Source organism: Triturus cristatus, chromosome 1_2 (genome assembly GCF_964204655.1).
Source record: "Triturus cristatus chromosome 1_2, aTriCri1.1, whole genome shotgun sequence".
NCBI lineage: Eukaryota > Metazoa > Chordata > Amphibia > Caudata > Salamandridae > Triturus > Triturus cristatus.
In genome coordinates, this window is record NC_140580.1 from 151,462,727 (window position 1) to 151,485,903 (window position 23,177).

The 23,177-nt window shown below is 42.0% G+C and overlaps 1 protein-coding gene across 4 annotated transcripts in view; it reads right to left on the reverse strand.

Moving 5' to 3' along the window:
- Positions 1-23,177, reverse strand: part of VTI1A (vesicle transport through interaction with t-SNAREs 1A) — a 1,077,795-nt gene that overhangs the window by 71,307 nt on the left and 983,311 nt on the right. For 2 of the 4 annotated variants that reach the window (XM_085603407.1, XM_085603406.1), the window contains one exon: positions 8,587-8,631. The exons of the other annotated variants lie outside the window; for them this stretch is intronic. In XM_085603407.1, the coding sequence (XP_085459533.1) occupies positions 8,625-8,631 (7 nt within the window). In that variant the 3' untranslated portion in view covers positions 8,587-8,624. The remainder of the gene's footprint in view (positions 1-8,586; positions 8,632-23,177) is intronic. 4 annotated transcript variants of the gene reach the window in all.

A 23,177-nucleotide genomic window follows, 5' to 3' on the forward strand; every position in this document is an offset into this window, starting at 1 on the left:
TTTTGAGATACTAAAGAGACTCTGGCTTGGTAAAGGATCATCTATTGGATAACCCTACTTTATTGGAACAGACAAATGGAGTCCAAATCAGCAGTCAGTGACACTAGGTTGGGTGGTGGTCAAGCACCAATGGCATGGGATATACTCACCAGACCTTACACTTGCAATGGACTGGCTTTTCCGGAATTACAACTCTATTCTATTGCTCAAGCACAATCAGCCCGATACTGTACCACCCAATCCTGCACACACTTCCATCTGGCAGCATAAACGGAGATTGCATCTCCATTCCCTCCAACAACAATGGTAGCTCACTTACAGTCGAGGCCAACGAGACACCATTAAGTAACCCATGCTTCCAGCTTACAGCAGAGCTGAAAACCTCCACTCCGTTGAAGCGTTTGGGCCTCATTAAGAAGAAATAAGTCTACATAATTAGCACCTTATTCACAAAGTGGCAGCCCAGTAAAAAAGGTGAAATTTCTAGTTTAGATGTATTTCAATTTAAGACTGGGACATATATTGAAGGCACACTATCCTACACACTCAATAGGACCTCCAGAGCGGGTGGTACTTAATAAGGTAATTATTACCCACAGTTTAAACACTGCATTTTCTAACTGTATAAGATTATGATGCTGTTGAGAATACCTCGTTTAACTATGATTAGATAGGAATACTAGATTTCCAATTTCCAAATGCTGATATTGCTGCACTCAAATTTGTTAAATCTCAATGAATAGTAAACATTTACTTTTACAATTATAGTTATATCATACACCGCTTCAGCTATACAAGTTAGGTCACAGAAGACTACCAAAGATGTAGGAGATTCCAGGAAGGATTTTGTACACTTTGCATGGGAGTACTCCAAAATTCAAGATTAATGGTAGGTTGTGTTGACTACACTTCGATAATAGGCGAAACACTACGAATTGCTCTTTTGTAGGCACTATTGGGATACATCAAGATAGTTCCAAAAAGAGTCAGGCATTTTACGACACTATAACTGTTGCTAGTGAAGAGGAGAATAGCAATGTGCCGTGGTGTGCCCCTGTACCGACCACCAAGCAATGGATAAGTGATTTCATATAGTGTAAAAATGTCAATGACAATTAATCAGTGGCCCTTCCAATTTGGTGATGCCCCAAAGATATATGGGGCCTCTTGTGTCATATATTCTGGGAAAGGGAAATTAGTTTTTAGCATTACATTAAAATAATATACTCATCATGGTCATCCTTCTAACCCTACAGCCAACTATCCCTGTTACTCACAGCAGTCTCTTGAAAAGCCTACAGTCATGGCATTTGGCACTTCCCTGAAATGTTTTATCTCATTCCTCTGGAGCACAGTGCAATGGGGTAATCGTCAAGCCTGCTTCTCTCCGTCATTTGCAGACACCCAAGACCTTGCCAAGAACTTTTCCATTCGAACTGTTAATTATTGCCTCCACACACCTAGTTAGTAGCTCTGGCCTGTCCTTAAACTATTCATCCACATAAACTCCTCCAAACCCCAAAAGATCCCAGCCCCTTGTAGAATCACCCAAGGATCCACCTTGCTCCCCTTTAACCTCTACAAAGAACCCCTTGGAATTCTAATCCATGAGGACATCAGCAAATGAATACGACGGTGGGACACAGTTCTACACGAAAGTCTCCTCCATTCTAGGCATCCAGCACCTCAAGCACTGCGTGTTTCTCATCCAGACCTGGACGTCTCACACCTACCTGAAATTTAACCCCAACCAAACCATATTCCTCCTATTGGCAAACTGATCCACGAAGTTCACATCTGGTTTAATGACACAACAAAGCCCAACTTTGACCAAATACCAAGATCCCTCTGATTCCAACTTGACCCCAAGCTCATCTTCAAGGACCCTATCGCCAAGAAACCCAAAATGCCTTAATACCAGTTCTCTCTACTAAAGTAGGTGAAACTATTCCTCCCACATAGAGACATTCTAACTGCTGTTCAGGCCCTTATGCTCCTGCATTTAAGTGGTTGTCTCATTCTCTGCTGCAGCCCTCCTTACTTCACAATGGCCCCCCTTAATTGCTTCTTATATTCCACAGCATGCCTTATCAACCGCTTTAAAGATATGGCCACATCATTCCCATCCTAATGGAAAGCCCTTGGCTCCTCTTGCCTGCTCAGAAAACCTTTAAGGTTAGGTGCATAATTTGCAAAGCCAACATATGACTGACACCCCGCTTATTTAGCTAGGACACCATCGGAGTGGAGATGAAGTGAAAGAAAGGAAAACTAGGCAACAGCCTTTTTCCACATACACGCCTAAGATCTGGAACGACCGCTTTTACTCTTCTTCAATTTAGGAAAGAGCTAAAACGCACTCTTTAAAGAACACTACATTGCAACGCAGAACTGCGGCACAGTAAACAGCCCAAACCCTGCCTAGCATCTTTGCATTTGACTACGAACAGTTTGCTGCTATCTTTCTGCTAGGTTTGCAGTATGTACATCCAACTTATATAGATACAAAATACATGTTCCCAGAACTTACCAAGTGCCCCAGTACACTGGTAACTCTTACAAAGCCAGTTAAGAACCTTTGATTCTACCATGACAGTGATTTCAGCACATCTTTCAAATAAAGCTCAGTGACCAGGGCAGATTCTTCCATTTGAGATAGCTCGGGAGAAGTCAACACTACTCTCACTTGGACATTACACTAATTTGACTGGCAACATAGTACATTACAACGTGATTTAAGCCAACTCCCTTTTTGATAGTCTCCCAAAAGACTGGTGGACAGGAAGGAGTGGGCAAATAGGCTAGAATATAGCAACAGTGCTCATCAGCGTGCTAAAGAAATAAGACACAATGGCCACACTGCTGAAACAGTCCAAAAGCCTCAGTGCAAGATCCATCTACAAAATAATTCTCTGGTTTAATCCTTGGCCAAAGGGTGCTAAAGAAAAAACAGAGACCTAAAGACCTACAGGACATCAACAGACATCCTGCAACTCAACAGACTTCCTGAAACTCAGCACCACTCCTTCTTGTTCTCTCATCGTCAAGGCCTGTAACACCTCTCACTCGGACAGACTCAACAAGTAGACAAACTGAAGAGGGTAGCAAAACAGGCATGAACATACATTTCGTCTACAGATAATTATGTTTTTAGCATGCACAATAAAAAGTTTGTACAAATTGAAAATCAACATGTATAGTGACATTCAGACCAGTTTATTATCAGCGTGATGCATATGAAATGTTCTGATGTTGAGAAGTGAGTTTAAATTATAGTAGCAGTAGATAAAAAGTGTAGGGGGACCCATCTAAACTACAGCTACGTTGTCTGAATAAAGTATGATTGTTCACCCTCTACATACTAGCATGTTATCCAAATGACTGTGAACAGCATATGAGTTAGGACAACTATTGATGATATGAAAGTAGATTTCTTCAGGGGCAGCTCCTCCGCTAAGGAGGAGGAGCGTCACCGCACTAAGTTCAAAAAGAAAAAGATATTAACGCAATGTTCATAACGTCACGTTGTTATCATTTTCTTCTTCAGTAGGGAGCCAGTCAGGGCGGGGCAGGGCTTGTCACAGCCTACGAGAGGGAGGAGGAGTGGTTGCTGCTTTAACTTAAGTGCACATGACTGTTTGGCCAGCCATCTTTGGCCAGCCAAACCGTCATGCACACTTTATGTGTTCTCCACCAGCTGTATTGTACAGCCTCGAAGAGAACATGCACAGCCTCCCCAGTACCCCTCGGAGCGCCGAATCACGGTGCTCAGACCAATCACGAGACTGCTGTAAGACAAGTGTCGTGATTGGCTAAGGGGGTATGGGAACCTGGGTGCTTCTTGTTTCTGCGTCAGAGAGGTGGCGGATGACAACCAGCGACAACAAGGTTTTTTTTTTTTTTTTTCTTTCTAAACCCGCCCTCTCCGTCACCGTTCCCAACCAGCCACCACTGGTATCCTTATGCACATGAGATCATGATAATGGCTGCTTTGGCAGTCATGCTATTTTCCAGGAGCCTAACTTGGCACCTTTGTGCGACCTCTTCCTTCTCCAGGCACCGAGCCCTTGTTCCTGTGCCTCACTATGTGCCAGCCACATCATCCTCCTTGCTCTGCCAACAACCGTCGCAAATAAGCTTAAAGCATTTTACTGTGGGGAGACCGAGTTAAGTTTTACATTCATATTTTATCTTTGAAAATCAGCTTATATAATTCCAATAAAACGTTTGAAAACACGCCTAATACATATCAGACTTGCCATTAAGCATATTAACTACTGAGGCACCTTGTTTAGGTCTTTTTAGGAGTGTTAACTAGATCTGGGCTATAAGGAAGGGCCCTCTGCTATATGAAAGAAGGATCCTGAACTCTTCACGTAACAGGAAGCCCTGGGATGCAGCAACAGTTTTGTCTGTTTTGTGTGTGTCTGTCTTCTAGACGTGTGTCACTCTAATAGTGCCGTCTTTAGAGCTGGTGTCTGCCCCCGTCATGCTCACGATACAGTTCGGCTGATAATGCAGTAAGGCAGAAAAGCCATGAGGTATTTCCAACTGCATGAGTTGTCAGAACTGAATGAATATTCACATACCTTGGAATGAGAAATTTGCTCTGACAGTGTTAACTGCATGGTGACATAGTGTTGTGTAATGGCTAACGTATCCTTTCCTCTTTCAAAGAATCCCTTCTTAATCCTCCTGCTGAAACAGATTTATCTACTGAGTATGGTTGGAGGTGTTCTTATGTCCAAGAAGTCATAGACCGAAATTAGTCACCCTCAAAATGGCTTGTAAGTATGCATAAGAGATAGCAGTGTTTGTGTAAGCATATTTATTTGTATGTATTCCTTACCAAATAAACAAGACACATTAGCACTTGCTCATAATATTACAATCTATAACTATGTTGCCTAACTAAGTTCTCATATTGTTGAATTCTTCCATGTCCTCAGGAAGGGACTTTGGGAAGATTAAATAAGAATTCTTATAAAAGAATGTGCTCACATCGCTCCATTCGAACAGTGACACAGTACGAAGAGCATTTCCCAAATGTAACCAAAGGTCCTAACCTTCAGCTCATTAAAAAAATAAAAACCATTAGGCCTCGGCTGGTGTAAGCTAAACAAGGTAGAGTGTGAAGTTAACATTGCATAGGCAACAGAACTCAGACAGAAGGTTACTGGTAAGCAACCCTCATATTTGGAACAACCGCCTTAGTAGTAATGCCTCAAATGACGATCACTAATGAAGATACGGGCTAAAGACGATAAAGCGGTAGACTAAAGCCTGAAAGATGGATTCACCGAGCGTGGTCCCAGAGTCAGAATTATGGATCCAAAGTCAATATTATATTCTACACTGTAGTGTTTTGTTAACGTATGGCAGCTTTGTGGAGGCCCAGCAAGTGAACATCTCAAATGGAAGGATGGGGGCACAAGACCTTCGCAGACAAGCTCTATAGAAAGTCCACTGCCACCGCATATTAATAAGACATGCACTTTCCACTACATCGTTAACCAAAAGTTACAATTTTTCCACTCTACTTCAGAGGTTTAGGTCTTTTTCAGGTGGATATGCCAAGGTCTTCTACAGATAAGTCATTTAACAGCTGCATTTACCCGCTTCCAGAACAGGAAAATGCGATGAGTCCCAGAATGAAAAACAGAAGAAACACGGCTCCTATAACACCTTCTTGTTGAAGTAAAGCAAGTAAAACACTGCCTCAAAAGGGATGGCAACAATGGTGAATTGGTTCTAAGAAAGACTAGTTCAAGAAAGTTGAGACCAATTTCAAAATCAGAGGAAGAACTGTTTCAAACATTCCCTATAATCCTTTATAACAAATGCAAAAAACTCAACAAATCTCTTTGTCAGAGTAGACAGGATGTACATAAAAGCAAGAGTATTGTATTCACAGACAAAGCAGCGAGGTAAGTAAGTATTATAGATATAGAAACCCTCTTATACCTACAACAATAGGGGCCTTGGGTTTCCAAACTCTCTTTATATCTATGCAATCATTACAAAGAATCAGATCTTTAAACTGAATATTTAGAAGGCCTGGCTCAATGATTGAGAGAGGATTGTTGACAAAACATTATTCTATTCAGGACAATTGACTGGTTGGTGCATTTGATCCTGTCTACTGGAACTGAGGTAGAACAATCTATGATACACAATGGAGCAAGAACCAGACCAGAAGGTACAGAGGAAAAATCTCATGAACCCATTGTCCGGCAGCCAATAGTCAGCTGCGTCATCGAGGAAACAGGATAAAAGCATAAGGCACACATAAAAACTGTGGGCCCATTTAATTCTATCTAGAGATAAATTGATCAACCTCTAAGTATCCTAAAAGGTAAACATGTACTCCAAGATGCTCCGTTTACTTCTGTAACAGTGACCACGCAAGAGGCAATGCCATGTGATATTTTTCTGGCAAAATCGTATGAAGCGGCGTTTTATTGTGAAGGAGCATAACTAGATTCCGCCATGAGATGAGAACTTGAATCTTTCGTCATTCAGTGAATTATTTCATTTTTTCTACAGCGCATTATCGTCATAAGGTATCCTGGTGCTACAAACCAAACTATGCAGCCAGACAAAGTCCACATATCGAGAGGAAGAAAGGAAAGCTACAAAACCAAACACATCCAACACAGAAGGGATGTCTCAAGAGGTTTTCTAACCTGATGGTGATTTTCCGGAAGGCAGCAAGTGCTGCGGAAACTGTTCCAGAGATTATGCCCTATAGCACACATTCCTTAAGTGTATGATCTGAAGCAAAACCTGTTTGGTGCATTATTAATCACAACGTCTGGTGCTCTTGGGTGAACCAAACTCAAAATTTTAAAGTAAATCCTTTGCTTGACTGTGGCCTATGGTGTGACCGCCTGGCATTTGACACATGGTAATATTATAAAGTCTGTACGCCAGTTTTTCATTCTGCTTTAACTGCAGGGATGGCAAAGGGGTCTGTCTCACCTGAGTTTAGTTACTCTTGAAGTTCCTTGTTATGTGAGCTTTCACTGTATAGGAATGAGATGGAAATGCTATTTTGAAAAACCTAGACCCTTAGCATTGTTTTCATCTCCATCAGCACAGGAACAAAAGAGCACTGGTTATCGATATACAAGAGAAAGGGAAAAATGACTGCAGTGGAGTAGGACCATTCCTGAAAAGAACGCCTGAAAAAATGAATGTCCAGAACCGTCATACAGCGAAAGGCCTAATGTGTGGAGAACAAATAACGTGAATGCAGTAGTAAAGCCTTAGTCGAATTTGCGCATTGATAAGACAAGATCTAAACAAGCAAATATGGAACAAAACAAGGACCTTTTGTGTGTACCGTAGGTTGTTTAGCTATATGTCATCCCATAAAGGATCTATGAAACTGCTGCATTCTAATAAAGTTTCAGTTAAAAGGGGAGATTAGAAAATGTGTTTACCTATAGGGGTATGCAATGATGAACCCCACTGAGGTGCCTGATTGCAACGCCATGCTTGTATCTTCCTGCTGCACAGAACAAATAAAAGAACTTAAAACCAGAAGTGACACTAGCGGAGACGGCCAGCTTCGTGCAAGAGGCTTCATCTTGGGTGGGTAATGGTTGGAGTCCATGTCTAAAAGCTTTTTTTTGCAGTTTTATATAGCGCAAACTCGACCCAAAGGTATTGGAGCGCTTTACATGAGCACCAGTTAGGTCACACAAGGATATATTCTTTATTTATTTTTTGGGTAGGCACAGGGAGATTAAGTGATTTGCCCAGAATCACAGGATGTTGAGCCGACACAGGGACTCGAATCTGGTTCCCCAGTTCCAAAGTCAGCAGCTCTCCTTTAGACAAGAGCGTCTACTGAGTGTAATTCTTTCAGACACCTCTGCCCACAGAATGAGAAATACAAACGTCTATCTGGCATTCTCTTGTACCTCCAGCATCACTTCGAGGCTGCTCACAATGCTCCTGCCTTCTGTATCTTTATAAAAGAGCTACAGAGGGAAGGATGTAATAAGAAATCATTGCCCCTAGAGTGACCATCTTCCTCTGAGCATTCCACCTATGGATTCAGAAGCAGACATTACTCAAAGGTCAATAATGAGTGCAGCTGACCTCATGACAAACAAACCTTCGCAGTTTTGCTTCCAATCAATTCAAGTAATAATTGTGAGGATCCTAACTTAAGATTGTGATCAGAGATTCCAAGCTGGAAAAATTAAAGTGCTTGAGAATCAATTTAATAACCAAGCGAACACACGTCCATTTATCACCAGAAAGCAGACATATGGAAAAATGAAAACTATAAAGACAACGAGAAGGAAAAAAAAATGAGATGAATGAAAAAAGAACAACAATTGCGGTTAAGAGAATGGAACGGGACAAAATGAGCACCCACCACCTATGTCTCTAAAGCACAAACTATTCTTCATATCACTAAAAACCAGAGTTACCTTCAAGGTATCCCTATGACAATGGTATAAGGATCCGAGAGATTTGGCTTTTGGGAAACAGACTGTTCACTGAAGCGTTCGAGGCACAACTCTGCGATGTCAGCACATTCCATATTAAGAACTATAGAATAAGACTTACCAAAGTCTCCCCAGATGTCATTCAGGTTTTCAAGAAGTTCAGAATCTGCACAGACAATAAAATGAATGGGATTGAAGTATGGTGCTGTTCGTCACACCCCTTTACTGGTTTTAAACAGTGGGCTATTCCAGATGCACGATACGCCTTTGCGGATGCATAAACAACACTTCCAACTTTTCCCGACAACTGCAGTGGATTTCGTGCTGTACAGAATATTTGCGAGATGCTGATAGCAACATCTAAAGCCTACCAGATCTGAAACGAATAAACACTCATTACAAATACACCCTCTACCTTCTAACACATGTCCTGAATCTATCAGTGAGATACTTCAACACTGTTGTCTGTGGGGGCATTTGCTATGCAAGCCAAATGGCATAGTGCTATTGAATTGCTAACCCAAATACAGCACACCACCCATTTCGAGGAAGTATGATGGAAACAATTCATATAGCTGGAATGAATTTCAAAATGCTTCAAGTCCACTGCAGGAACATCAGTGGCAGCTGCCGCCATACTAAAGTGAGGTGGGGGGGAGGGGCGGTGGATTAGGGGAAATAATCATTTTAAAGAAATTTACCTGACGACGTGGCTGCCATGTTCCTCTTCTCCGGCTCTCCTCCCAGCATGCACTGGTGCACAGGCTCCCCACTCAATCCCGGTGCTGCTCTCATGCTATAACTAGCATGAGAGCAGCCCCAGTGTTGGTCTGAGCGGTGTGGTTTGTCGCTCAGACAGTGCCTAGGAGCCTATGACTTTTCTCCAACCTGGCTGTGCAACACAGCTGGTTGGAGAAACCCAAGTGCACTTGTCTGTTTGGCCTGCCTAAGACGGCCGGACAAACAGACATGCTCACTTACAGTGTGCCCACCACTCCTCCCTGCTATGCCCGGCCCCTACCTACACTACTGGCATCGGCTCAGTCAGTCAGCAGCTGACTGACTGATCAGTGAGGCATGCTCCTCCGCCATTACAGAGGAACCGCCCCAAGGAACATCAATTTAACTAAATTTAATAGGAAATCCAGTGGTAGCATAGCTTCCTGCAATAGCCTCAACTGTATTCTGCAAATTGTAACTTCGAATCTTCCTTAATGTATGTTGGTCACAAAGGATACTCTCCTGGTTAAACTAGTGTATGAAATGTCCATTGAAATAGAAACATGTGCACTGCCTAAGTAGGATTGCTAACACCTTTCACAGTTACGAACGTGGAGGCAGCACTAAAAGCAAATTATCCCATCCACCAGAGCAAAAGACGAATACACATCACAATAATACAGCTAGAATGTTTTTCACCAACTAATGATGGGTTCGTTATTTTTGATGTTGGAGCTGTATGTTTTAACATTATGTAGCTGCAGGTCACTCTCATCCTGTCTGCCCTTGAACTCCTCAGGGGACAGAGGGGGGGGGGGTGAGGTGACACTGCTCCCAACAATAGATCCAGCAGGGGACTCTCTCTCTCTGGGCTCCCCTCTTTCCTTCTGCACAATAATTTTTCCTCAAGGCCACTGCCCTCTTTGAATTCTGGTTTGGGATCCTCCATGAGGTTCCAAGGCCTTATATTCTTTACACTTCCAGAGGGGTACTCCGCATCAGAGTCCTCCCTAGAGTCATCTGATGGTGGTACTACCCAGCGTAGTGCCTCATAAAAAAACATCTCCCGGTATGATTATCTACTACTGTGAGCTTACATCTCCTTTGTTGTTGTTTTTTTCTGCTTTTTGCTTTCGTTATAAACATATCCCTTTACCTTGCAGCGTTGATGCCTATTCTCAATTCATTTGACTACAATATCCATTGATTGCGATCGCCTTTCAGTGACCCTTGCGATTTTCTCGGGATTTGTTAACCACATGCCTTCAGGTGACAAACTAATTCTCACACCCCTTCCCCTCCTATCCCCTCCCCCCTCTTCCCCCCTACATATACCCAACCCCCCCCACCCTTTCTCCCTTGATATTTCTCATTTTCTAAATATGGTCCATGTGCTTTCATAGCCCTTATTCTATTTTTCTTTCATTTCCAAACAGCACTTCTTAAAAATTGTAGCCATTGTCCTGATGATGACCTTTATTGAACAAGGTCGAAACCCCGTTCAGTGTAATTTATGGCCACCGCAGGATTAAATCCTCAAAAAAAATGATTTATTGTATTCATATTATTTGATTGTGATTATTGTTTGTCGCTATTTTTGCGCCGCTTCACGCTGTATATATATCACTTGTGTCACTGCACTTATCACATTGCACTGAGCACGGACAGTACACAATCGGTGTGTTTTTTGGCTACTTTAATTCAGTTGTAATATAGTACTGTCATAACCATTTGCATAATAATAATGCTTTGTTTCTTATCTTGGTCTCCTGTTTCCCTTCCTTAATGATTTATGCATTCACTTTAATTGCCTTTGTAATTACTGGTTGAGACATTGTTGTTTTGCTATCATAATTCACCCGGATCAACTGGGCAAACGGGTTTACTCCTGTTTTACGTTCCTTCATAAAAAAACAGGGCTTCCTCAAGATCCTGCCTCGTGGACCTCCTCTTCACAGCCAGCCCCCTCTCCTTACCAAACACTCTCAGCTCCTTCGTAAGATAGATATCTAGGTGCCAGAAGTTAATTTCCATTTTGTCACGGCTTCGCAGGTGCAACAACTACGCAGAGTTGCAAGTTGATCAAGATGAAGCAGGAGTAAATGTTGAAAAATTACCAATTGAGAGATAAGGAGAAAAACAGTATGCTGGTACATAATGGTCCGTGATCTGGTAGTGGTGTACACCAATCACTATATGTCAAGTACAAACACAAACCCTATCCTCACACTGACCACCTATGTTAGAAATAGGGGTCTCTAGTTGGCAGTGCCTTGCACCCTGTCCAAGCAGGGACCCTTATTCTAGTCGAGGAAAGGTGATTACAGAGCTAAGATAACCCCTGCTAACCCCCTTGGTAGCTTGGCACGAGCAGTCAGGCTCATCTCAAAAGCAATGTGTAAAGCATTTGTACATAGACACACAGTAACACAGTGAAAACACTACAAATAAAAAACACACAAGTTTAGAAAAATAACCAATCTTTATCTAAGTAAAACAAGAGCAAAACGACAAAACTTCAACATACATAAGCAAAGATATCACTTCTAAAAGGTTCAAAGAGTTCAGTGCATAGAAAACTATGGATGCGTCACTTTTTAGCACAAAGTGCCTAGGTTGCGTCATAAATCAAAGATGAAAACAAGCGCTGGGGAGATTAGAAACCGGAAAACAAAGCGATGCGTCTATTCTTTACTGACAGAGGAAGTGATGCGCTGATTCCTTGCTGTGGTGCAGAGGAGGCGATGCGTCTATGCCTTGCTGTAAGGGGAGGTTTTGTGTCGATTCCGTTCTTCGAGGGGTGGTGATACGTCGAAATGCGGACACATGGCCCCGATTCCTTACTGCTGGGCAACGTAGATGAACCTGGCACACAGGTGCGATGTGTCGATGCGGCGGCGAAACAGGCGCTGCGTCGATTTTCCAGCCACGATGCAAGTGATGCATCGATTTCTTCAGCCTCACAGCAGGGCCTGCGTAAGTATCAGAGCGGGTGCCTTGGACATCAGGGACACGGTGCTCAGGACTCGGGCTGTGGTGATCTTTTCAGCAGCGCCCCAGTGATGCATTGTTTTTTCAGCACCACAGCGGTGCTGTATCAGGAAACACAGGCGCTGAAGGTCGATGCGTGGATTTTTGGGCTTCTTTGCGGCAAAACCATCTCTAAGGGCCCAGGACTGGAATTGGCACCACTTGGCAGGTCAGAACTCCCAGCAGAGGCATTCAGGAGCTGCAGGTGAAGTCCTTGATGACCCTGAGACTTCTTAATAGGAGGCAAGCACACACAAGCCCTTGGCAAGCAGGATGCAGAAAACAAAGTCCAGTGGCAGATCCCCTACAACAGTTTCTCCAGCTCTTCTTCTTGTAAGAATCTCCTCTTAGTCCAAAAGTGTTCTGAAGTTATGGTGTCATAGCTCCAGTACTTATACCCGTTTTTGCCTTTGAAGTAGGCATACTTCAAAGGAAAGTCTCTGTAGTGCACAAGACCCTGCCTTTCCCTGGCCTAACTCTAGACACACTACGGGGAGGTGGAGACAGCTTTGTGTGAGGGCAGGCACAGCCCTATTCAGGTGACAGTGACAATTCCTCCCACCACTCTAGCTCAGGAAGACCCATCAGCCTGGTGATGGGCCACCAGGATATGCAGGGCACACCTCAGCTCCCTTTGTGTGACTGTCTAGAGTGCGCACCCTGCAAGCGGAGAAAGGGTATCCCATTAATCCCCCTAGACATCTCACTACAGGTGGGTGCAATCACTCACTACACCTGCCTGATTGGGGCTCTCTATGCTCTTTAAAGTTAAGGCAGGTGCTTCCTATACAGAGACAGATGCGCGGCTGATTCAGACAGCTGCCCCACATTTCACTAATGCGCTGGCCTTGGGGCAAAGCAAGTTTGTGGCCGCTTTGTAGGCCGTGCATTACTTGTAGTAGGGCACACTGTCCATGCTTGTGCCCAATGCAGGTGCATTTAAAGGTGCGCTGTGCCACAAACGGAAACAGCGCGCCTAATAGGCAATATGGGCCCTTGACTCAAGCAACAGCCTATAACTAAGAAGGTCCAACTCCTATGCCCATAATCTGTAGATGATATAGACCACAGTCTGCCTACCCCTGCTGTAAATATAAAGACCACGCTGGAGCCTGGTGATCAGGGACACCAACACGAAACATGGTGTCAAAAACACTGTACATCACCCACCTAGCTTAATACAACCAAGACTCTTGCTTAGTGACCAACAAACTGCTCCATTTGTAGACACTCTAAGGTCTCTAATTTTTGCATAAAAATATCTGCAAGTTGTCAGGTTCAAAAAGTCCAGAACCATAGTTAAGGCATAACCTGTGCAAACAGAAAACTTGTGGAATGACCTGCCACTGGCCACCTTCTCCACCAGAAACACAGAAATCACTGGAAGTATTGCTCTGCTCTAGAAACTAGATGGACATGACAGAAACTATGCAGCCAAGGGTGTCAGTAGAAAGAGACTGCTTAAGTGATTTTAGAGTGCTCTGGAAACGGACTAAAAAAACACCCTGGCCTGATTGGGCACGGAACTTGAATCTTTCCTTAATTTAAATAATAATAAAGAGGATAGCTGTCTCGCTAGAAGGTCAAAGCATTACAGAACTGCAAGTTTTGCTGGAGTTATATGCTATTAATTTTGCCAACTAAAACATTTAAATGTGGTGATTCTTGCAATAAAATAAATATACTGCTATATTCCTCTAGATAGTAAACTCACAAACCAAGAGTTGACTTTGTCACCCAGGTTGACTATCATGACATTACTAACATAAAAATGTTTAACACTGAAACCACATAACACATACAAATTGAACCTGTACTACAGAAAGACACAGGGGGTCATTTACAGAAGTTCAACTTGACATACATTTTGGATTTTAAGTTAATTCACTCTTCGGTTTACTTGAAGAATTATGCTGATGTAAATGCAAGTGCAGTAAATATGCAGTTAAAACGCAACTTTGAAGAAAGAGGACTATGTTGCATTATGAAGAGTATAAGAAGGTGGTCACATTTAACAATGGTATGTCAAAAGTGGCTAATTTGAACCTAAACTAAGGATTAAAAAAAATTAAGGGCCATATGTAGCCCTTTTCCCGTTTGCGAACTGGAAAAGGCCTTTTGGGATGTATCATCCCAAAATGCCATCGCAAAATAGGGAATCTCAAAATCTGCGATTCCCTATTTTGCGATTGCACTTAAGGAATTGCAAATTGCGATTCCTTAAATGCGATGACAGGAAGCACCCAAGTTGTGCGATTTTGGCTTAAAAAATCGCAAATTGCCACCAACTTCAAGTTGGTGGTAATTTGCAATTTCTTTGAAAAATTCAATTTTTTGTATTTTTCAAAGTGCCATGTGGCGCACATACATGCCCTTGCACACACACATATTTCAGGGGTGCAACAGGGTGTCCTTTTGACACCCTTTAAATTGCATTCGCAATTTGCGAGTACCTAATGGGTACTCACATATTGCGAATGTCTTCCCATTCATTCCTATGGGCCTAGCGGCCCATAGGAATGAATCGTAAAGTATTCCTTAATTGCGAATCGCAATTTGCGCTTCGCAATTAAGGAATATTAAGGAATCACTATTAATATTGCTTTTCCTACATACATTCCATTTTGTGAGTCCTTAATAGCGATTAGTAAAAAAACGCTATTAAAGACTCGCAAAACTGGTTTTTCATACATATGCCCCTAAGACTTGGGACAAATTTCTGGAGGTAAATAAAGAATCAATAATATAACGATAGCAGGAGTCATACCTGAGGACCTCAAAATAGAGACAATGCAGAAACTCTCCTGCTTAGTTAAACTTGAATGTAACTTTAATTAACATTGTGCATTGAGCTGCACATCCTGTTCACTGCAGGGAACAGTGGTAGATCCACATCCAAAATCACATGTAAATAGCGCTAAAGCTAGTAATAGGCCTTTAAGTTCTGAGATTGCTGGCAACACTTCTCAATCAACATAGGTTGGGATTTCGGGCCCACCTAATGAATAGTAGATGTTTTGTTAGTCTAAGATTGCCTGTGGGTTATTCTAGAGATTACAAGCGAGGGTGGCAACGACCGACTTATAGCTCACAGTGTGTAATCAGCTTTTTACCTTTAGCTACAAAGGTGGCTCCTGACTTCAGCCAGTGACTTATAAATATCTGCTATGTGTTTGGTAGTCTCAGCAGGGCTTCTCAGGTGTGCTCGGCGTGTTTGGGGGTTTGTACCACCCCTGCCACTCACGTTCAGAAAAACCATTGCACAAATTAGAACATCTAGGAAATCAATAGTCTTTTCCCTAATTTGAGAGGCGGTGGATATTGGGGCTGGCATGACAATTTCCTCGATCTAGCTCCCTTGTAAGGGAGCCCTTCCACATCCATATCTTCAAAGTCAAAAGTTGGTGCAAAGGCAGAAGGTTTCCTTATAGACAACTTCTGCCTAATGCTAGTGGGAGAGGTGTAATAGTCCCAAGTCCTCAGGATACTCTTCAATGTGCCAAAACTCTAACACAATCCCTCAAACCTAAACCCTGTTTCAACAATAATATTGGCATTTTACTTTTGTGTACTTCAATCAAAATTCTGATTATTTCAAAATCATCATGATAGTACAACCCAGACAGATGACTAGAGTGCCTCAAATCAAGGCGTTTCATATTGTTATACTTTCCTTGACCAGAACGTCGGTTTTATGTATTAATCACAGGATCCGCTGCACTTATTAGCTGTCAGCGCAATGCGGAGCCAGCAACTTGGCATTTCACATTCAAGACACACCTTAGTGATAAGTCAACTCTTGCCCATTGGCCATATTTTTCAAAAAGGGAATATGAACAAAGCTTAATGGTGGGTCACCGCAATCACAGAAGGGGTTGGAGTAAAGATGTGGGGAAAAGAGTAAGTATCCCTGAATGGCAGACGTCTGTCTATCGCAACAGACAGGCAATCATTCCACCGGTTCTGCGCGCAGTGGACTGCTCACCTTCGCTTTTCTGGTATAATTGACTTGTGATCAGTCAGTATTCACTTAACCGGAACAAGAATGATGAACAGCAACTTTCAAAATGATGATTGCTTGCAAGACTTGCTATTTACCCTGACTTAAAACAGCCTGCTTTTGCTTATGAGGAGGCAGCTCTGCTTTCGAAAAAGGATGTCACGGATATGAAAAATCGCAACCTAAAAGTGGTTTCCTTTCCAATTAATCTGCTGTGTTCAACCAATCGGATCACCACATTATTTTAATGCTGACGTCCTCTTCTCTGCACATGAAGCTCTTGGTTTTATTAGGAAAGGGCAGCTGGGCATGTGCGCTTCTGGAAGGGATAAGCAAATGTCTTCCATTCTCAAAAATGCAAAGTGATAATATAATAATATCATTAACAAGCTAACTTCCAAAGAGCTTTTTGGAAGCTTACAGGTGCAGTTTATTAAATTTCTTTTGCCGGGATGCAAGCACGGGTTGATAACACAAGCATCTTCCTAGAGATAGCACCTCTCACTACCGGAAGAGGAACACTTTGGGTACTATCATGGGCCATTGATCAGAAACAGTGTGCACTGTGGCACAGTCAGAGGTTTGCTTGTGATGCAGTGACGTGTATAGTTCGAAGGACAACAACGGCGACAGGATGCAAGATCAAATACAAACTTGGCTGGATGTTGAGAGACCACACAAAGCGGGATAGGGAGGTTAGAAGCGCTGACTGTTATCAAGATGAGCATGTATTGCTTAGGTCATGGAGATGCACTTTGAGTTGAGGAAATAGGACTTTGAGGTCTGATCGGTCTCTACAAAATGCAAATTGTCAAAGTCCATAACTGTTCGAATGAGACTATACCCACCTGAATAATGAATTGTAACCACTCTCTAACTGCACAGAGGGTTACTGCATGGTTACGAACAATCAGGTCTGCTCAGAGGTTCTGCAATCAACCCTGAAAGCCTTCTTGGTTAGTACTCCACAGTTGTGGTATCCATCACATGCCTAGCTCATTCATCAGTAACTCTACTAATACTACCGAAAGATTCACAACGTTAAACTAATATGAATAGGAGGGTCAACCGAGAACTCACATAAAGGAGGCCTTCGGGAGGCATTGGCTAGAAAATCTTTGTTTACCGTATATCTACTTCTTTAATTAAATGTATGAAAAAGAGATTAATAACCACCCAGCCCTCTTCATCTGTTAACGCCTGGTTTTAACTAAAGGCGGCTAAACGAACTCAGTAATCCATGGATGACTTTCTTCTGTTATATGCAAATGGTGTCCTTTTTATGTATATGTTTAACGCACTATTTGTACAACAATATAGATTACAATGTCTTTGAGATCATAATAGGATTTTTCTTTTGGGGGATGCGGGGTTTAAAGAGGCCATTATCGCTGTGTGTACACGTTTTGGAGCATGGAAAGTGTGGCAAAAGGAAATAAGTTAGTAATAAATCATTCAAAGCATACAACACTTCTCAAGATGCCTTCTCTCCCCCCCCCCAAAATAAAAATGACAATTTTAATATATTTTCTTATCAAAAGCACCCTTCTTACTCGAGTAACTTCCCAATACATCAATGTTACTGCTTAAAGTGATAGTTTCATCTCTCAAGCTAGCCCACCTCTCCCTGAGACTTCCTTGAGAATACACACATATATATATATTTTATGTTTATTTATCTGAATATATATATTTCCTTGTCCCCCACCTCAACGTGTTCCCATCTACTCGCCCCCTTTCAATTTCCTGATGCGAAATAAAAAAACAGAAAAGCAAGCTACGCCAGGGCCATTTCTGAGCCTGCACAAAAAGTGCCTACCCCGAGACAGATGAAAAATAATGAGAGTCTTTCTGTCAAGAAGGATTTAGAAAATATCACTGGCATTATTAAAGTTTAATTTTTCACTGCGCTTTCTGGTCCCCCCTTTTCCAGGGATAATGAGCAGGGCTCTGCACCTCCACACTGCTGATACTTGTTTTGTGCAATAAATCCAGCCTTCCAGTCTGAAGACATTTCAGACAACGGTTTTGACTGCTACGGGCTGATTTTCTCTCTTTTATGCAACCCTGTGCTTTGAGTCTTCCCCCACACACACAAAAAGAAGGAGGTAAAAAAAAAGCCTGTTTGTTTGCTGGTTTTCCACAAGGCCACCGGAACAAACAAAAATCAATTTTTGCCCAACCGGTTCAGAGGGATCCTGGGATTTGCGGAGACAGAACGGTGAAAAGCAAAAGAGAGGCAATCAATATATTCACAAATGCTTTACTTGATAGAGAAGGACCGAATGAGCTGACAGAGGGGGGCCTTTCCACCTCGCAGCGCTTTTTACACCTGGCTGGGGTACAGCTACCATTTAAGTGGGAAGAGCTTGAGTTCCACCACCCCTGGAATCTGCTTACAATAGGGAACCAAGGACCGATGCTGGCAAAACTCCACGCAGAAGGTACGCAAACACGAAAAAAAGGCGAGGCATCATTCTTGTCATTCCGCCCATCTCTGTGACTGCATCTAATCTTCTAATGCAGATATCCACCCCAACAGCGAATTCTCCTCCTTTCACCCGTGTCCAGGTGCAATCCCACTCCCTCCTCACATGTGCACCAGTGCGGATTCCACAGACCCCGTCTGCTACTTCTATTGGCCCTTAGGGAAGGTTTGCAGTGAGTCTGAACCTTAAATTCACCTGCTGTGAATTTTACACATATAAATTTACGCAACCTTACTGATTCCTCAATGATCAAATGTAAAATTGATTACAGCCTGCACACAAATAAAGTCAAGAAGTGCTCAATTTAAAATAATGGTGTTTGTGAAATGTATTGATTCAAAGCGGTTTACTCTTTGCACGCAGTAAGTGCTATGTATTATGGTCCGATTCACTAGGATTTTGCTATGACTTACTCTACAGGAGTACGTCTGGAATAATCCTGGAATCCAGGACTAAGTGAGGAGTACCCGAAGAGTAAGTGACACTTTACCAAAGCAAAATCTATGTGAATCGGATATTGCGTCTTTGGGCTCTATGTGTCCAGCAGCCTTTATCCTGCAGACAACTCCCGGTGTCTCCTACAGACTTGGCCCAAAACACGACTGCTCTTTCCAGCTCTACCAACGCTGGCTGCTAAACCCTTCTGAAGATGCACGGCGGTGGTAGATTTGATGTAAGTGTGCTGCTCTATATTATGGGCCTTATTCAGCGCTGCAACAATCTTAACGTTTTGCCACATAAATTATTTAAGAAGACCAGTTTATACGAATGAAGACAAAGCAGCACCTCGGTGCAGTAACCCTGAGAAAGGAGGGAAGGAGGCCCTCTGTGAAAACACTTGATTCTGCTTAGGAATTAAACGTATACAAATTCAGAACATCCCATAATGTACTTGCTTTATATTCGGAGAAAACGAATGCAATCCACACACGTGGTACCGTGGCCGGAAGCACAGTTTAAAAAACATGACACTGCTGAAGAGGCTAATACTTTAATTCCTTATTGGTGTTTACATTTCTGTCGTGTTGTGTACATTCCCACCACCCAGCTTTAACAAGACCATCCATGTGATGCGAAACCTCAGCTGGAGGCCTCCAGGCTGTGAGGTTAGTAAGGACACAAGCACACTGCAGCAACCACAAGGTAAATAAGCATTAGCGAAGCCAATGACGTTGCTTTTAGCAAGCCTGCAATGCTTTATTGAATTATGTTTTGCAAAAGTATGCACTAGGTACTAACATTTTTAAAAGTAATAAAACCCAAAAATGGTATCACAAAGGTGGTGCGCCCATTTGTAAATTTAAAAGTGCAAAAAGATCCATAATAAACGTGAATTTACAAAACATTAGATGGATTTGCCCAACAGCCTTTGCAGCGAAGCAAACTACATTTTAGGTCAATGTGCACAGACAAACTGCCTTCACTCACAGCTGGGGGAGACAATGGCCGAAGTAGGCTTATCCCCTTCCCTTTGCTGTGATAGGCGAAACCAAATTGTAATGACTCTTGAACAGACCAATGCATGAAACCAGAGAGACCAACGGATGAAGAGGTAGAAGGAGAGAGACAGAGAGAGAGTGTGTGTGTGTGTGTCTACATATATGATGCATATTTATAGGTACGAGGCTGACTAAACAGCAGATCGTCCCTATTTGGATCACTGGGCTCTGGTACACCACTTTTTTATTGTTTTGTTTGCTGTGTGTTTTGTGGGATACTTTACTTTGGATGAGTGCATTTGGCAACTTGACAGTATTGAACAAAAAGATGAACACATTTCAAAACAGTAAAATTAGAAACAGAAGGGTAACGTGGGTTGCTAAACCTGCAAATAAGATGGTGGGCTGTTTATGTAAGACAAAAAACACATAATGTTAGGACACAAATCACCCAGGAATTGTGGAGGAAAAGACTGGAGCATTGGGTCTGGGTCATGATGGAGGAGGGAACCTTCTATTAGAACAGAGGTACAACAAACATTTTCCCAGGAGCCTTCAAGCTTGGTTACACTGGTTCCAATCCCTCCAAAACAAACCCTCACTCTTTCTTTTCTTAAACGGTGATACATGTATATACAGGATTTATGAAAATGCCTTAGGACACTAACTATACTGGTGAAAACAGTAGCATTTGAAGACCATTTTATTAAAGCTGCTAGAGCAGACATGTCCTCTGTAGGTCAAGATTCAAGCCACATTTCCAGGATAGTCACATTTAATAGGCCTCCATGAGATAAAATGACATACATTGACCTTAGGTGGAATGTATTTACATACTGGTTATCCTAAAAATGTAGGCCTCAAGGGTGTGCAATCCGGGTTTAAGAATTCTTGACAACAGTATTCCAAATGGTGTATTCTCGAGCAGTAATATTGGTAAATCATGGAGGTATTTCAAAAAACACTTTATAGCAATGATTGGGGGGGGGGGGCGGCATTATACATCATTAGTTATAAACAAGCACCACAAGGGTGTTTTTAATTTATATAAAGAACCACTTTATATGAATTCTTGGGATATCAAGGAAAACAGCACATAGATCAATAGGTATAAAAAAACACCACCAGGTATTTTGATTTCGCCCTAAAAAAGTATTTGAAAATAGCACCAAATGTTACATTACAATACAGTTTTAGCCTGTAGCAAGAAGCTGTTCAAATTTCAATTTTGAAATCTATATTTAAAGACATTTATGAAAATTGAAGTCTATGGGCTTTTCTCAAAACTTTGCAAATCCCCACCTACAATTCAAAAACTCATGCAAAAATGTTTAAGCAGATCAATTTTACCACAAAAATGTATTTTTTTCCAAAGAGAATCCTCCAGTAACAAATGGGAATTTATGAGGATTTTTTGGGGAAAATGTACTAATCCAGGATTTTTTTCTCACAGTTTAAAGTTTCCAGTCTTCAAATAGTGTTTGAAACCCGTCTAGTTTTGCAGAGTAAAATACAACTTCACCTACAGTTAGAGTTCTCACATTGGTCAAACTTCTTGATATTTAGGTTGAAAGTCTTCATTTTATTGTGATTAGTAGTTTAATGGTTATATGGTGTTGACTTGGGATTTCACTTCATATCTAGTTACGTTATTATCTCTTGACAGGTCAGGACGCTTCGTGTCCACTAGGGATGTCAATAAATATTGAGTCCAAGATGAAGTCCTTATATCGTTTTGCCTGCCAGGGTCCAAAGCTATTCATTAAATATTATAATGAGTATAATGAGAAGATGTTCTCTTACCAATAAATGTTTTTCAAACACAATTGATGTAAAATCAATGTATATGATTAAAGATTGCTTGAAAGTATAATGATCAGTTGATTGGTGGAAAAGTGTAGTCCTATTCAGACTAAATTAAATTTGTACAACGCATCTCGATGTTCTACTTCTTCGGGAATGTCTGGTTCTGTAATCATGCACACATTCTCAAAGAACATGAAAACTCAAGTGAGAGATGATCCACAAACAGACCTTCAAATAAACGCATTAATAAAAGTTGGAACTAATAATTTAGACAAAAACATGCATGAAGATTATCGCTCGTGAAACTAACTCCTTGTAGTATATCCTGCTGTCTAATGTCTTGTGTCTCACAAATATGATCAAGTATTTACTCATTCATAGTCGGTTTTGTCCCAAGGAGGAGTAGGCTAAGGTTGCAAGCAGATTTCACAGAGTCTGCTAAAAGATAATGAAAAAACTATTTTCACAGAAAAGCAATACTTAAAAGGATACACTTTAGGGAAAAGTAACAGGGGTTAATCCTTCAAACGAGTCTAACTTTAAAACGGCCATCCAATGTAAAGAATAAAAACTGTTCTTTGTCCAGTTCTGCATCTGTAACAAACACCGACAAAAGGCATTCTAGAATGTTTGTTTGATTATGTCAGCTGGGGGGTTGGGTTGAAATGAAATGAAATGAAAGAAATCTTATAATGCGCTACTAAGCCCAAAGGCATCAAGGCGCCTAACCAAGAAAAATAATACGGACCAGGGACCAAATTACGGGTATGCCTTGGCAAAGAGCCATGTCTTTAATGCCTTCCTGAACGTCAGTACAGAATGTTGAGTTTTGATTTCAGAGGGAAGAGTGTTCCACAGTTTAGGGGCTAAAGACGAAAAAGCCCTTCCTCCTTATTTAACTCTTCGAAAACGGGGCACTGACAACAGGCTCTTTCTCAAAGAGCAGAGGTTTCTGCAAGGGGCATAAGGTACCAGCAGATCCTTCACCCCCCCAGCCCCATCGCCGGATAGCGCCCGCCCCATAAGTCAGGCAAAGGGTCTTAAAAGAAATCCTGGCTTGGATCGGGAGCCAGTGTAGACTCTTCCTAGCAGCTGTAGCGGAAGAAAGCCTAGGGGAATCGAAACAAATTTAGCCGCCGCATTCTGGGCAGTTTGCAGGCGTTGCACGAGGCCCTTATTTATGCCGGCATAGAGAGCGTTGCAATAATCAAGCCGTGAGGCGACCAGT